General features: G+C 42.4%; 2 protein-coding genes across 2 annotated transcripts in view; one reads left to right on the forward strand and one right to left on the reverse strand.

Annotated features, from left to right (window-relative positions):
* The window catches only part of arhgap36 (Rho GTPase activating protein 36), a 39,556-nt gene extending 35,837 nt beyond the window's left edge, over positions 1-3,719 (forward strand). Inside the window, 3 exon segments of the mRNA XM_042710449.1 lie at positions 1-45; positions 263-304; positions 3,616-3,719. The exon segment at positions 1-45 is cut by the window's left edge and continues 278 nt beyond it. Of these exon segments, the coding sequence (XP_042566383.1) occupies positions 1-45; positions 263-304; positions 3,616-3,687 (159 nt within the window). The 3' untranslated portion in view covers positions 3,688-3,719.
* Positions 3,720-4,368: 649 nt separating this feature from the next.
* On the reverse strand, positions 4,369-17,083 carry usp12b (ubiquitin specific peptidase 12b). Its single transcript, XM_031584519.2, has 9 exons — positions 16,742-17,083; positions 13,970-14,050; positions 12,605-12,818; positions 11,424-11,686; positions 11,232-11,308; positions 10,982-11,065; positions 9,215-9,412; positions 8,870-8,948; positions 4,369-7,858 (listed from the first exon to the last, which is right to left on the reverse strand). The coding sequence occupies exons 1-9, from the start codon at positions 16,787-16,789 to the stop codon at positions 7,757-7,759; spliced, it is 1,146 nt and encodes a 381-aa protein (XP_031440379.1). The 5' UTR covers positions 16,790-17,083; the 3' UTR covers positions 4,369-7,756.
* Between the last annotated feature and the right edge of the window lie 47 nt (positions 17,084-17,130).

Below are 17,130 nucleotides of genomic sequence, written 5' to 3' on the forward strand. Positions count from 1 at the left end.
GAGAGCAAACAGCCCACCAACTTCTGGGACTTTTTCACGGGCAAGGTGTCCGGCTCTGAGACTTTAGTATGACATAATGGGGGCTTATACCATAGCTAGATCGCCCTGTGTCTGGACTTTGTTGTGTTTGACCCAACCCTCCCATCCATTCCTCATCCACATACATACTGTATATGTGTCAATAGTGTGTCTGTAGGACTAATCTAGTGTGGTGTAATCAGACCCATTTTGATCCCTTTGCCTTTTTGATGTTCTTTCTCAGTGGGTTCCATTCATGAAACCTTCAAAAACATTCTACAAAATTGTGAGTAACTGGCCTTCCCCCAAAAAAAACTTCCCCCCAAATTTGCCACACTTGTATATTCAGAATAGAATGATTGTGGCTCACTGGTGTGTTATATTTACCACTGGTTAGTACTACTAGGGGGCGCTCCAGAGACTGTTCAGTGGTCACTGACCGGTCAGTGCCGTTATCAGCCAATAACTGACACTTCCTAAAACCTCCTAAAAAAAGATAGCGCCATCCTTGTTGCTCAGGCAAGTATTATCATGATTTTATTTAAATGTTTCCTTTTATTCCTAGGTGACCTATTTTAAACATTTAAACTTTTGAAGTCTTTTGTAATAGTCTATTTTATGTCACACCGGGATGTGATATCTGTTTTCATGTCTGAGCAAGGTTTCTTCACATTACAGTCTAACAATAGGTGAATGGGTGAATATCTTGCAAGTAACTACAGGATGGCCAAAATGCTGCAACGAAAACCTACTTTACGTAGATAAACACATAACATTTTTTTATTACAATTTTTTTAATCAAAGATTACAACTGTTTATATGTATAATAAAAATAGGTACAGTTTCTGAAATGAAGTAGGGTCAATATTTTTATTTCCATTGATTTTTCTCATTTTTAAACAGTACAGTATGTATGCTATCAGTGCTTTCAATGATATGTTGCATTGACCTTCTACCGTTTGGTGTGTTTCAGAACATTTAGTGTCTGAAAATGTTTCAACTGACCAATTGAATTGAAAAGTGCCAGTGCCCCCCCTATTTACTTTCTGACCAGAGATCAGAGGCACAGACTAGTAAGTGACCAGTCCCTGGAGCGCCCCCTAGTGTACAGTCAGTGTGGCAGTGGTCTTAAGACTCACCAGTTCCAGCTACAACTACATGTGCAATTATTTGTACATGTGGGCAGTGAGCAAGCATTCACATTCATTTATTATTTCCTTGTTCCACACATGCAATTTACAAATAAAGGGAACACATCACATCAGATCCACTGTGAGTTATAGGCCTATAACAGTGCAAAGATAAAGGTAAGAAATACAAATTCTGAAGCAGAGATACATTTTATTGAGTCATTTATTATTATTTTCTTGTGTAGTAGGTACAGTAGTATAATCATATGGTTGAACCTTAAACCCAGTAAAGTTAGGAGGACACAGAATGTTCATTCAATTTAACTGAGATTCGCATAAGTGCAAAATAATAGGTAGTCAAACAAAAGCCGTCACTAAAGTCAATCAACAAATCTTGATCACTCTGTTAAACAAGAAGATTTATTAGAATCATAAATCCTAACAAGTGGTTAGGGAGAAGTAAGTTTACGTTTTTATTTTGAATGAATCTGTTCCTCTGCTTTTGTTTCATGAATGAGACCCATAGTATCGTGCAGACAGCTGGCTTGAAGTGACCGTACTAGGAGTGACCGTACTAGAAGTGACCGTACTAGAAGTGGCCGTACTAGAAGTGGTTGATGGATGGATGGTGCTGAGGCATAGGTTTTTCTGTCAACAAAAAAGTGTTTTTTCTGGTGCAGCAGGCTTATGCTGCCATTTTTTTTATACTGAATGTTTTTTGAAAGTACGAAGTTAGGGCCAGATGAAGTTAGGGCCAGATGTTCAGATAAAATGCTTCAAATGTAATGTCTTTTAGTCAGAGGAAACCCTTAAACAGTGGGGATGAATGGAAAGGTTCTAAACTCAAACATGGCCACCTTCGGCAGTGTCACCAGAGGAGTCTAGCCCCTTGGCTCTGATAGACCCGATCCCTTTTTGGACACATAACTGGGCATGTATTTTTAAGAAACACAAATGTACTAAAGTTAAGAAACACAACTGTTCGGCCAGGAAAGCCTTTACGCTTACATACATTGAAGAGCTGATTGCTCTCGAGCGTCTTCATCATATTTTGCAGAGTGTTTTGATCCAATAGGATGAATATGAGGTTAACAGCCTCTCCATGGCACAGCTTCAGATGCACTAAGTTATTAGGTCTGGTCACCTGTGTACTGTGTCAAACTGATGCCATAGTTCAAATGATTTCCCCTTGGCATGAATAATGTGCTGCTCACTGAGTATGCTTACTAGCAGTAATGATAGCCTTGAGTATTATCTTGTATGTATTGTTTGCCATGCACAGTATTTTCCCCATATAGTGTATGTAAGCGTGAACAGTTCACAAAGCTTTATTCTTATTATGACTTATACACACAAATGTTACCGGCATCATTTTCGCTCTATACACAAGGCTTCTACATAGCGGCCACTAGAATCTCTCTGAACTAAAATGCATATCAAGAGAGTTGCCATGTCCATTTGTTCATAAATGAAAAAAGCAGCCTGTTAATAAACATCAGTCATATTTTGGAGAAATGTTATTATTGTAATAGCAAACACATTCATATTCTGTAGGTAGCGTTCTCTTGCTAATAATAACTGGCTAATATAGTTTGAGGTGTTCTTTTGGACTTTCTTAGGTAGACTGAGTTGCTTTTTTCTCTTTTGGAATCTGGCATCACTGACCATGATTGGAAAACCTGATTTTGTCATTAGAGTCTACAGCCCCTGAGAAACACAGAGAGAAATGTATAGAGCTGTCAAACTCTCCACTTCTCATTCTCCCACCATGTTAACCTTTCATTCCATTTCCTTTGGTTAAATGAATCCTTTCTCCCTATTAATCCGCATCCAGTCCTTGTACATAATGCAATAAGGATACATACATATTGACAGGAGATCATATCGCTCGCTCAAAGGCTTGTGAAAACGGTTCTTACCTTTAACAGCAAAGGATGCCTGTCTTTGCCACAGACATGAGAGCAGGCTTCAAAGATGGACACTGTAAGACTACCTAAACAACTGGTCAGCCAAACTAATCTTCCTAAAACACTGTGATATAATGCAGTGTCCCGTGAGGCTTCCCACTGTCTGCAGCCCTTAGTTGCTCTTGCTAACCAGACTTGCTGATTGCTGCTGTAGTGTAACTTGCTTAACAGCTTGATACACATACGTTTGTTTCCTGGCACACTGCCTGTTGCCAGCTGACAGAACTCACAAGTGCCAACAGCCAGGTGAACAGCGTGCATTAGGCAGTGCGTCACTCTGACCGGCTGGCTGTCAGGCCGAGGCCTGATCCCTTGCATCCTTTCTGATTATAAACACAAGCTGATACTTGTAGATATTGCGCAAAAATAAGAGGAAAGAGTAATACCTACTCATTTGAAATAAACAAAATGAGTTTGAAACTGTTCCAGCACTATAGTGTTATGGGTGTGTCATTGTTATGAATATCTTGAGATCATGTCTGTGTGTTTTGTTGATGCAGATGACCATCACAGGAAGAAGCCCTCCTCTTCCACGCCTCCTCTCCAACCAGTCTCGTTGGGAGAAAAGCTGATGACGTCGGACGCATGTGGAAAATGGAAGGACCAAAAAGAGGAGAAAGACTCTGTGGCCCCAATGTGTGATTGAAGGCCGGTTCTCTACCTGCTGTCTCAAAGGGCACGAGCGTATAGAACTACTTGAGAGAACGCGCTGTTGGGTGCCGGACCATTAGAGTACCAACATTCTAAATACACAAGGGGGTGGTATTTATCAAAGACAGAATGTTTGTCTATCTTAAACAGACATGTCAAATGTTATGAAAACATCCCTTAAACCCCGATATACAAATGCAGTGTTTTTTTGGGATACTCAAGATGGAGATTCTGTGTCTGGGTATATGATTATGTTAAACAGTAGTATTGTACTTTATCCTTTCTACACACTTATGCTTGTAACTATGTACACAGATACAAATATAAGCAGCTTTACTCAAATGCAATTCTTCATTTTATAAATAGCGTGTAAAAGATGTATCACTTGCAGTATACATAGTCCAAGTGAATATTTGTATGTTAAATTAGTTTACACACATATATAGTATATATAGATATAAGTATATTCTGTATTTACTTTTGATATCCTGCAACCCTGGACAAGAGAGAAGGATACGCATATCCCAGGAATTGGAGCTCAAAGAAGCCGACGGCGATGAAGAGCGAGGAAGGAAGGAACCACACCAAACCCATTCCAAACGTGCTTGTGGTACTGCTTTATTAGGAGGCAGGGAAGTGAAATCCTGTCCTCAACCACACACTCCTTTTCCCAACCTACCCAAAAAATGAAAACTAAAAATGCAAAAAACATGGAACAAAAATGGAAGAAAATTTCTAGTATTCCATTTCCAACAAGTACATCTTTATAAAAAGTGCACTTTTAAATATGTCTGTCTGGAACCAATTATTTCACAATTTCTGTAATAGGGAGTAACAGACAGCATGTGACAGGTTCTTTCACAGAGCTCTACTTCTTAAAGTACATGACTGGCTGCTTGACTATTACTTGTTTTCCATGTGTTACTAATCTTTTTATATTTCACAACAAGCAAGCAATAAACCAATCTCTGATTATGATGATCCCCAATATCTCTGCATCAAAAACGTTTACATCTTACACCATTTGCTCCCTATAAAAGGTATGTGGCCTACATCAGGGTAATAGACAAATCAGTAAAAAAATATATGCATATCATAAAGTGAACATCTAAGTTAATAATATTTAAAACAAAAACTGTCCTTATTTGTCTCAACGCATGATCCTTGGTTGCTAAGTCCAGTTCAGTAAAACTCAGGCCGTCAACTCTTTTCTTTTTCAAGACTAAGAGTATAGTCAGCAGCTGTCTGCGGACCCTGCCCAATAAAAGGGAATTCTGGTCAATTGAAATTAAAACTTACATAAAATTAAAAGGTTAGCCTACATGATTAAAACAGAAAAGCCAGTGTATTTATTATGCAGTTTAGTTAAGGAATCTATGTCACAATAGCAACTTGTTTATTAGTCAGCTGCTAGCTACCCTAAAACATTTCTTTAAATAAAAATAAAAAAGGTTAATATTGGTGTGTTGACTAGAAAGTGAGGCTGTCTCTGTGTAGCCATGACTAAAACATTGCCAGTGTTTGCTACTGAGGGTGATTCTCTTTGGCATGGATTCACTCACACCACACGGAATCATTCACCTGGGGGTTAACTCACATTAAAGCACAGGGCAGCACGTTGGCTTGGAAACCTCTGCACAACAGAAGGTCAAGTTCAGGATTTAGTTTTACACTGCAAACCCTGGAGCCCGACACTACGAGACGTTGAGACAAATACACCCCCAGCAGCCTATATCTCCATGACCCTCCACAGTCCAGCGATCAGAAGTGGGCAACACCCAAAGCCAGCCAGGCCCCATACTCCACCTCAGTGCTACCGCTAGGTCAAAGCACATTTACCAACGTCACCAAGTACACGGTGTAGGAAGAGAAGAGAGCTGCCAGGGAGAGGGCATGGCTATGTGGTAGTTACCATCAGGCCAAACCGCTCACCACTTCTGAACAGCCAAATCACCCGTAGAAACAAGTCATTACACAACTCACCAGCATCCATTCATACATACATACATTCTTTTTTATGTAAGAACAACAGTAGCCTCTACTGTACAAATAGGAATTGTTTTCATTCATTAATTGGATTAACAGTGGGAATTTGAAGACAGTCATTTCTCTACATGGATGTACTTTGCAATAAAAACCCCTGCGAAGCGAAGCACTGTTGACATTAGACGAGGAGACTGCACACCTCAGACTCAATCCATCAGGGGAGCAACAGATTTGACATTCAATAGTTAATACTGAGGCAGTACTCTGGGCTCTTATTAAGGAGGTGGGGTGCACACAGAATACTGGGTTAGCACTAAGGTCTACGGGGGAGTAGAGTAGGCTTCTGCTGCAGCAGCAGCAACACAGCTTCACCTCTGGAGATCGGAGGGCTTTGGACATGATCATGCACTTACACAAACTTTGAACGGAATCTTCTTCACCAATCAATCACAAATCAATATTTTTACAGTACAGCCTAAACAGAAACTGTGTAAGAGCAGCACTTAAACCAGCCCCACCCCACCCCTCCTCCTCCTCCCCACACAAGTCACTTTCAAACTCAAAACTAAAATAAAAACCCTGAAAACCCCATATGTAGGCCACTCCTCTTTTGGAACAGTAATCTTACACCACTGCTATCACACACATTCCCATCACCCTTATTCTCACACACACACACACACACACACACACACACACACACACACACTTTCTGCAGTTTCAATTGTATGTGATTGCAAATGCATTTAAAAAAAAAAACCCTAAGAAAATAAGAGGGGAATGGAACACGCCATACAGATCATCCTTATTATTTGTGAAAGATAAAAGCTCAAGCACCCTGGTTAAATTTGCAGTGCACAATGTTAGGATGCAGATTACTATATATTATTATATACCATGGTAGAGCTGCTTTAAAACACCCCTTCAAAATGAATGGAGAACATGGCGACACATATGACACACAGATACAAATGAATAATAAATAAGCGGTTTCAGAGGCTTTAGTGTCGCCCATGCTCTCCCACCCACCTCCACCAGAGCTGAGATCCTGGTGCCTCACACTACACTGTGTGCAACTAAACACGGCCATCATGCCATGCCAAAGAGCATGCCGCCTCACCACCCCCTCTCCCTCTCATACGCTCACAGACATACACATTCACAACAGGGTTAGTTCTCTCCTCACCACCCCCTCTCCCTCTCATACGCTCACAGACATACACGTTCACAACAGGGTTAGTTCTCTCCCCACCACCCCCTCTCATACGCTCACAGACATACACATTCACAACAGGGTTAGTTCTCTCACCACCCCCTCTCATACGCTCACAGACATACACATTCACAACAGGGTTAGTTCTCTCACCACCCCCTCTCATACGCTCACAGACATACACATTCACAACAGGGTTAGTTCTCTCACCACCCCCTCTCATACGCTCACAGACATACACATTCACAAAAGGGTTAGTTCTCTCACCACCCCCTCTCATACGCTCACAGACATACACATTCACAACAGGGTTAGTTCTCTCACCACCCCTCTCCCTCTCCCTCTCATACGCTCACAGACATACACGTTCACAAAAGGGTTCGCTCTCCTATCATCTCTCCTCCGCTGCCCCTTGCCTTCTGCACAGTGACTAAGAGACTGGGAGCCCTCGGGGATCAAACCTACAAACCCAAACTGAAATAAACCATTTGAAGGGTGCAAAAAGCAAGGAGATGGAGGATGTTTGGTGATGTGATGTGGAGGTGGTAGCAGTTAGCCTGAGGTGGGAAGTGAGCGCCTCCTCCTGTCTAGCTAAAACTGGGGGGACAGGAGGTGCAGCAGGGTCACGTCCGCGGTGCTCTGGCGTCTGCTTCTGCTTCTGTCGGAGGATCCGTCAACCTCCCGACAGACAGACAGACAGACAGACAGACAGACAGCCCCTGCTCAAGGTGGAGGAGCCGGACCTTGTCCTCTGAAGTAGTCGCTCCCTTTGGACAGAGCAGTCCACTGGTTCAGTCTCTGGACTGGTAGAAGAGGATGTAACCTGACTCAGAGTTCTTGGAAATATCTGAAGTCAGGCCGTAGAATTCCTCGATCGCCTGAGCGTCAATTTTCTAAAAGAGGAGACACGAATTGAATTTGTCAGAGGCATTCAGAAAATGGCACCAGTTCAGCAAACACCAGACTTCCACCAGATCTTATTTTGACATTTGACACCAGCAGGAGATTGTGCCTGTCTCTAGCAGGCATGTCTTGTGTAGTGACCACTTCATGTCTTGTGTTGTGACCACTTCATGTCATGTGTAGTGACCACTTCATGTCTTGTGTAGTGACCACTTCATGTCTTGTGTAGTGACCACTTCATGTTATGGAAAGACTGCACTCAGGACCTCCATCTCTTCTTCTTCTTCCTCCCTACCACCCTATCTTCGGTGTGTGCGTCTGTGTGCGTCTGTGTGCGTCTGGTTGGCGCTTCTTCCCATTAGTAAAATGCTGGCCCTTCATCTCGTCTTCCTCTTGTAAATCTTTCCTCTTGGCATGTTGAGTCACAGCCCAGAGAGATGTGGAGCATGACTGCCAATAGTGTTTGTTATGAGGCCAATGTGCAGCAGGCTATCTGTGTATGAAGAACGCACATACAAGCTGCCTGTACTGTACATGAGGATCTCCACACAGCACAAACCTGTCTGTACTTAGGTCATGGTCTTGCATGCTTATTTGAGAGACCATACCCAGTTTACTCTATGCGTGATCTACGGATGATCCAGGACAATTGAAGTATCAGCAAACACACAATCACGTTCTGTTCACTCTCTGGGTAAGATTTACAATCCCTTTAGATTGGAGCATCCTCACTCTCTGCTAGCTAACTCACACTTGCTCAGACCAGACTCTTACTGCTCATTTTTTGGGTTGACAAGCACTTTCAGATGAAAAAAAGGCCTTTCAACCAACTACTGACTCCTCATAACTCAAAGATCCTGGCATGCTGGACACTGGAGACAACAGACTCCATACAAAGACCGATTAGGTTTCAGCTTCGGGAGCAACAAGAACATTTCATCAGTCTTGCCCAGTCTCCTTCATGGTCTAATGTAGAAATAACTTCATTCAATCACTCTTACCTCTACTATATCATCATCGAATAGAAGCCAGAAGCCGTGGCTCTTCACAATGGTAATGTAATGACCACGGTTTGGACCACTGTGGGGAAAAAACAACACAGATTTCATGAACAATGTGTGTTGGCTCGTTCCATTCCACAGGAGCGTAAGGCAGTTGGTATGAATTATCTCTCATTTTGTTAGGCCTAACAACCTTCACCTACGGGATAAAACATATTCCTCCTAAGTCATAAGTCATACTCCTAAGTAGAACTGGTGCAGAGATACTCCAAAACATTTAGTCCAGAAAGGGGAATTGGGAGAGGCTTTGTCTCGTGTAAAGATGGAGGCCCTGGGCCAGCCTACCTGCCACAATGGACCACCACGGCCACCAGGTCATACATTCGATCCGGGTTGGTGGCGTCTCCGGAGGTGTTGAAGAGCCGCAGCTCTAAGGGGAAGACCACGCGGTAGGACAGCTTGGTGTAGCGGTGCAGCTGATCCATGTACTTAAAGCGCTTCAGGTGCAGGGCCAGGATCATGGGTAGCTTCTTCACACGCATCCTGGCAGACAGCAACACAAGAACAGATGATGTGCTAACGTGGTCACATCATGTCACATCATGTCACATCATGTCACACCATGTGATCGGCCCACACCAACCCGGGAGGATGCCAGATTCCCCTTTTCTTTTTCTTGGTTTTTAAAATCTCAGTTGAACAGAGGTCATGACGAGGACATTGTGTCAGGATATTCTACTTAATAAATAAGCTCAGTTGTCAAATTTGGCTGACTGAAGAGGTCCAAGCTGTTCAGTGTTGTCTTCAGACTGAACTAAATTAAAGTTCAGAAATATTTAGTAGCAGTTACTAAGCATCCAAACTGAACACTATTCAGCCAGTTGTGCTGTACACTTTTGATACACTTTACCTGACTACTATTAATCTTTACCCTAACCTAACCTAAACATTAACCTTTAGTTTTTTTTCATCCATTATTCCAACTGACCAGTTGCCAATTCTCTGTGTATTCAACTGTGCCCAACAGTACAAGACTCCACTGATGGGTTTTATGCAAGGCAAGTTGATTTCTAGAACATTTCATACACAGACGAGGTCAGAAGCCTGATTGAAATTTGTCAAAATGTCAAAACTTTCTCAGTGGCCTCAGCTATAATAGGAAGATTTGAGACAGGTCTATAGTTGTTCAACACAGAAGCATCCAGAGTATGTTCAGAGAACATGTTGATTTAAGATGAAAATTTGAGACCAGCTATGCCAGTTGCGTTGTACTTATCTTTTTTGTTGTTGTTGTATTCCTATTACCTTGCTGCTATTACACCTGAATTTGAAAGCATGCGAATTCATGACATTTCTGGGGCTATTTGTTTAGGGGGGTTTGTAAGCTTGTCAAACATGACAAACAGAGTGCTGGTATTGTTGATGTTCCTGTTAATCATCTTGTAGAAAGGTAGCCGTCTAGCCCTGCATAACTAGTTCAAACTACAAATGCTTTGTTTGAAGTTTAGTGTAGTTTACGCAGTAAAGAAATGGAGTTTCAAACGGGAGTACAAATGGAGCTTTTCATGCGACATGAGACAACCTTCCAAAAGGATTCCATCATATGTGCAACTCTCTGCATCAAATCATCGCTTGTTCTACCCTGAAGAAGCTGCTATTGAAATGACAGGGACACAAACGCTTGTCTAATTGACACTGCAGGAAAATGTCACAACATAATACACTCAACAGCAGCCATATTATTCTACGGAGAACGAAGCTCTGCAAGATGTGTGCGAGGTCTCATACCAGTTAAGCTGGCTATGAACCATCCTAGATGTCTCTAGCTCATTTTAATATGACGGGAATAATATGAAGCTGCACAGGCACCCAGAGGGTTTCTGCCGATCATAGCTTTTTAACTATCCTAGCCATCACTAGCTTAACTCATGTTAATATGGGTGAATATGAACTTGTTAATATGAAGCTGCACAGGCAAGCTGAGGGTTTTTACCTTTTCCCATTATAGTTTTATAAGTGACATCGAGAAGAATATAATACCAGCTAGATAACTAGCTATCATTCCATGCAAATGGGAAGCTCTCCAATAGAAAAAGCTAAAGCTAAACGTACCTTTTCTGTGCCTCCTGTTTGCTCCGACACTGCTCACAGTAGTACTTATACTCACTACATAAGGTCTCTGTGTTGCTGAAGCCCCTGGAGAAACACAAACACAATTTTGAATTTAAATGTAAATGTATGCACGTCTGGCAAGCTGTCGGCTAGCGAGCAGAATGAGCTCACTCTCTGCTCCAAGTATCAAGTGAGAACATTATCTAAAAAGCCTATAGGTGTGGGGAGGGAGTCTCGTCTCCCATCTCACCTGAGACAATGGGTGATGGACGTATTCTGCTCAACATCCACCGACAAGTCGAGAAAGTCCTCATCTTTACTGCTCACCTGGGGAAGGAAGACAGAGGATCTCTAGCAACGTCTTAGAAGAGTCTGCAGAAGTAGTTCCTGGGCTGGCCAGCGCTACACAGAGGAACCCAAAAGAGTTCTTCAGTGTACTTACTGCTTCACAGTTGAGGCAGCGCGTCTCATTGGTCAGTGTGCCCTGGAAGATCTCATGGACCCAGGTCTGCTGAGTCTTCTCTTCTTCGCCCTCGCCTGCACTGCTGCTGCTTCCTCCTCCTCCTCCTCCTCCTCCATTCTGCACCACTTTCCCGTTCTGCTGCCGCTCCTGGCTCTTCTCCTCCTGCAGGAGGTCAGCGATGGTGTTGAGCAAGTAGTTGAGGAACTCATGAGCGTCCTGCTGCATGTAGTTGTCAAATAGTTCTAGAAGAGGAAAGGAATTACAGACAGGAAAGGGTAGAGAGAGAGAGGAGGAAAATGTGCCCAATGAATAACCTTATATAATTATACTCTTTTACTTCAAAATGTACAACTGTATTCTGATGGCAATTTTTTAAAGACTGTGATTCCTGGTTGGTATAAACTTCTGCAACAACCTGCAATGTGACGGATTAGCTGCTTCTGCAACAACCTGCAATGTGACGAATTAGCTGCTTCTGCAACAACCTGCAATGTGACGGATTAGCTGCTTCTGCAACAACCTGCAGTGTGACGGATTAGCTGCTTCTGCAACAACCTCAATGTGATTAATTAGCTGCTTCTGCAACAACCTGCAATGTGACGGATTATCTGCTTCTGCAACAACCTGCAGTGTGACGGATTAGCTGCTTCTGCAACAACCTGCAGTGTGACGGATTAGCTGCTTCTGCAACAACCTGCAATGTGACGGATTAGCTGCTTCTGCAACAACCTGCAATGTGACGGATTAGCTGCTTCTGCAACAACCTGCAGTGTGACGGATTAGCTGCTTCTGCAACAACCTGCAATGTGATGGATTATCTGCTTCTGCAACAACCTGCAATGTGACGGATTAGCTGCTTCTGCAACAACCTGCAATGTGACGGATTAGCTGCTTCTGCAACCACCTGCAATGTGACGGATTAGCTGCTTCTGCAACAACCTGCAATGTGACGGATTAGCTGCTTCTGCAACAACCTCAATGTGATGGATTATCTGCTTCTGCAACAACCTGCAGTGTGACGGATTAGCTGCTTCTGCAACAACCTGCAATGTGACGGATTAGCTGCTTCTGCAACAACCTGCAATGTGACTAATTAGCTGCTTCTGCCCCCTACTAAAGTCCTCTCTTCCATCAAGTGCTGAAGGTCTGCTTCTACTCACCGTTTTCCTTCCTCAGTCTTGAGATGAACTTCTTAGGCGGGATGACTCCCACCTTCTTCTTCTGGGTGGCGATACTGTTGAAGAGGTCAGACAGGCACGTGAGCAAGCTTTCCTTCTTGCGCGGCTGGACCTTGTAGGCCAGGACTTTCTCCCGAAAAGGCCGGCAGAAGTACAAGGCCTGTAGTACTGAGTTACAGTAGCAGGTGTTCCCGAACTGGTGGGAAAGGAAAGAAATCAGTCATTCAAATTCACGACTTATAAAAAGATAAGGATTCACTCCCGTTGGCCCCTTCCACAAAACATCAAGAGCTAAAACATTAAATGGGTTAAATGTACATCTGAAATGATATTTGATATTCTAAATACTGAAGCAGTGTGTAACCAGCATGTCACTGTTGTTGTAGCTGCTGGAGGTGGAGTTAGTCTGAACTACTTCATATACATTCTTCTACAGGGACACCAGATAAACATGAGGGCTCGTCAGATGATTGGGAGATGAAAGAAAGAAATGATTTGTGGGGTTCAGCAGCACACTCTTTATCTTGCTGTAAGTGACATCCTTTGGACTGTTGCCTTTCCCCTGCCTTACCACACAGAGAGATAATGTTTCCTAAAGCTGAAAACGTTTTGTATTTCTGTCTAACAGAAATTACAACAACAACAAAATACAATAATAATAATTAAAATGATACCAATATCATTGGTTGTACCATGACTATTTTCCTTCTCAACATCGGTCCTAACAATGTGAAAGTACCACATTTCCTAAAAAGACATTTATTTGCTATTCATTAGAATTAATTAGAATAGTTTGTCTATCCAAGACTCAAAAACAAAATACAATCACATACAAGGACCCCAAGCCAATTTAGTATCAACAAAGTGCTTATAGGCAAGTCCAACACCTCTGCAGCCATCTTGGCAATGCCTTTGGCTGCTATTTCAGGCAAACAAGATCATCTAAATGATTGGGGGGAGATTCATAACTCCACATAGGATGGTCAAACAGACATTAAAAGTACACCACGTGAATCTGTGTTTCCCCAACTGCTCAAATAAGGCTCAAATAAAAGACTTGACTCTTCGTGTTGACTGTCTCACTGTGCATGCAACCAATTTCTGCTATTACTATGGCAACAGTGGAAATAAACAGAACCAGCAGGGGAGGTGAAACGTCAGTTATGTCGTTTCCAACAATGTGATTGGTTCTTTATAATACAAGGCAGGACTTCCAGTTATAAATTCCCCTCTGGATAAATAAAGTATCCATCTATAAATATATAGTATAGACGTAACGTATAAATCCGCCATGTTTAGCATCATTAACTCAGATCAATCAAATCAGAAACAAATGTACAGACTTACATTGACCAGCCCGAAGTAGTGTTCATTGACGGGAAACTGTTCCGGTCCAATCTCCTTCTCCAAAGCAGAGGCATTGGCGCCCTATGGAGGAGAAGACATCAATGTCAAATCAGACAATCTCACTAAGGCCAGTGTTATACTATATGTACCTCCGCGAGTACGCAATGTGTGTGGATGTCCATGTTCCGTTCAATTTTCTGTGACCGTGCACGTGGCCACTATGCTACAAGGGCTCCTAGAAAGTAGACATTCTACACGCGGAAAGGCTTATCGTGGCCTAATGTTCCAACGCAGCAATCAATGATGACCACATTTCTCTAGGCCATGTCTTGTCATAAACACTTACACTGAAATCCTATAGGTATGGATGTGATCTTATCACAGTAAGTGTTTTCCTCTCCATTGATGCCCATTATGGAAAAGGCTTTTATGGCTTAAGCCATGTTAAGCCTTTTCACATTAAGCGTTTTAGAACGTCCCCCTAGAAAGCAGACTCCAAGCAGACCATAGAAAGTATAAAAAGAACACTGATGGTGTCGGCAGCTGTCTGATAGACTATAACTAAAGCCAGACCCATAACTCGTTTTTCACTTACGTTTTTTTTCTTCTGATTATCTTGCGAGTTTAAATAACCTTTACAAATCTGAATGAGCAGCGACAATAAGTTGGTGTAGCACTGGCACCATGGTGCTACATAATATGAATGACAAGCACAAAAGGATGGGGCCCGGGGGGGGGCGGGGGGCAGAGTCAGTGTGATGCAGGAGGCTTGTTAGTGAGGCCCACTTGCCATGGGGAAAAATATATATATAGTGGAGTGGAAATATAAAGTAGTAGTCAAATGGAAATACTCAAGTAAAGTACCTCAAAATTGTACAAGTAAATAAGTGTGTTACTTTCCACCACTGTGCTTTCGTCATGAAGTGGTCCTACCCTTCACAATCAATATGCCAGTAACCCACAGGTGAGAGCCGAACCCAATTCGAAAGGCGACCTAGGGAAGTCGGTGTTGTTGATATTAGGAGTGCCCATGTAAAGTTGGTAGCGTGTTTCCATCGGATGTTTGATGGCACAGAAAATCGTGTGAGGTGGGGCTGTGCACTCTAAACGTGGACTTTAAATCAAGCCAAAAAGTGTCTTCCTTAAACTAAATTGTAAAAACACAACACGAGAGAGGTGGCTACGAAATTTCAATAACTTGTTTACCCATTAACGTTACTTGTTAAAGACATCTCACAGTTCACGTGGTGACACAAATATTTTATTGTCTAAAAAATAGCCAACGTTTTGTTTGTTTGTCCACATCTGGTACATAAACTTATGGATTGGTATGGATGGCTAACTAGCTACTTAGCCAACTCACGCAATTGTTAACGCTGATTTTAAGCAATAACTTAATCACTGTTGCATGTATCCAAAGATCAATTATAATGTTACGTTAGGCGCAGTGGAAACAGGGTTGGGGCTGAAGGCAGAGCTAATGTACACACACACAAATTGTAAACATTATGCGTTAGCAAGCTAGCTAGGTCACAGGAGTGAAAAGCTTGTGTCTTCTAACAAGACGCTGAGGTCAGCGCAATTCGGATTTATCTTAAGGTTAAATGATGCGAAGGGGGAAATATTAAAGTCATATTTGTTTTATAAACATGGTTGCTTCGGGGGAAAGCACCACATCACATCTGATCCTTGCTCTTAAACTCATTTTAATCAAGCGAGACCGGAGCTAAAATAGCATCGCTAGCCAGGTAACTCGCTCAGTGGCATCTGGCTAGCCGGCTATTTAGACAAGCTAGACTGACTACTTGATGTTAGCTAACGTTAGCTGACTGACTAGCCTGGTGCTAAAAATATCCAATATTTTTTTACTTAACCCCTCACAAAACAGCTTTAACGTTAAGGGGTTCGCCTTAGCGTATACATAGGGTGAACACAATTTCGCCGAAAGCTCGCTGACATGTTAACATCAATCTTAATGTCACATGATGGAAAGGTAGGAGTTAGCCAGCTAGGTAGCTAACAGCGAAGGTTGCTAGTAGGAGAAGATGGTAACAACAATCGGGACATTTTAGTAAGTAGCGAACTTCTCCGAATTAATAATGGTGGCAATGAGGTTAGCTAGCTTAGTGTCAGTGCATTTCAACTGGGGCCAGCTTACTACTCCCTGTTGCGAAGTTATATATTGATAGCTAGGACAGTTATATCAGAATGATGTAGATGCTTATGTAGCTAGCTAGCCAGCTCGCTTACTTTGATCCGCCTATAAAGTTAACATTAATATCACTGGTTGGTTGTCTTGTACTTTGCTATAACTTCACTAAACGTTACATCTTGAAAGTGAGTACCCTTAGTTATGTATGGCAAGTAACATTAAGAATCGAGCCACTTCATATGGAAGTTACACGGGGAAAAACATTCTTAAACTTTCTATACAACAATAGCATGCATCTTTCTGTTTAGATGTTAGGCAGTCCAGGTAGCTAACGTTAGCTGCAACTTTACCATGGGCGCAGTGGACAGGACACCATCCCTTCAGCCGGGAAGTTTTGAACATTCTAATGAAATAATGCGTTCATGAACAACAATGTGAGATTGTAAAAATGCCATGTTGTATTCGATGGACCCAGATATTCTTTAGTACTTTAATTTTACAACATTCTAAACATACCGGTGGGAAGGTACCTGCTGAAGGGTTAAACCAACATTACCCTGCCTAGCTTGCAAGCTAGCAATTGCAGAACAACGCACATTAAACATGAAACCACAACTTACCATCGTACAAATCGAGGCGATCTTTCGGACTGTCATCAGTATTTCCATCCGTCTTCCGCCATATTGGACCGAACCCCAATTTAAAACAGTGACAGCCGCTACGGCTGAAGTTCCTCGGAAACCTTACGCCCGTCCAGACCGAAAACGAAATGAGGGAGTGTCGCTGCTGAGCTTGATTCCGAAGCAACATAGCTAGCTAGTTAGGTTTCTCATAGGCCGTTCTCTCTTCGCGCTCGGCCATTTCCGTTAAATCGAGTTGAGCATGCGCAAAACATGCCCGTATAGCCTACTAGATTTGGAAACAAAAGTCTATAAATTGTTGTTAATGCATTAAGAAGATGTAGCCTAATCGCGGATAACATAAACGTATAAGCTAAAACTAAACATAC

Source organism: Clupea harengus, chromosome 18 (assembly GCF_900700415.2).
Source record: "Clupea harengus chromosome 18, Ch_v2.0.2, whole genome shotgun sequence".
Lineage (NCBI taxonomy): Eukaryota > Metazoa > Chordata > Actinopteri > Clupeiformes > Clupeidae > Clupea > Clupea harengus.

What these genes read in the sequence shown, in the direction of transcription:
- usp12b (XM_031584519.2), bottom strand. Translation starts at nt 16,789, where the DNA reads ATGGAAATACTGATGACAGTCCGAAAGATCGCCTCGATTTGTACGATG. An exon ending in TCCATCACCCATTGTCTCAG is followed by an intron (nt 11,066 to 11,231) that starts GTGAGATGGGAG and finishes GTGTTTCTCCAG; the next exon opens with GGGCTTCAGCAACACAGAGA. An exon ending in TCGATGATGATATAGTAGAG is followed by an intron (nt 7,859 to 8,869) that starts GTAAGAGTGATT and finishes CTCCTCTTTTAG; the next exon opens with AAAATTGACGCTCAGGCGAT.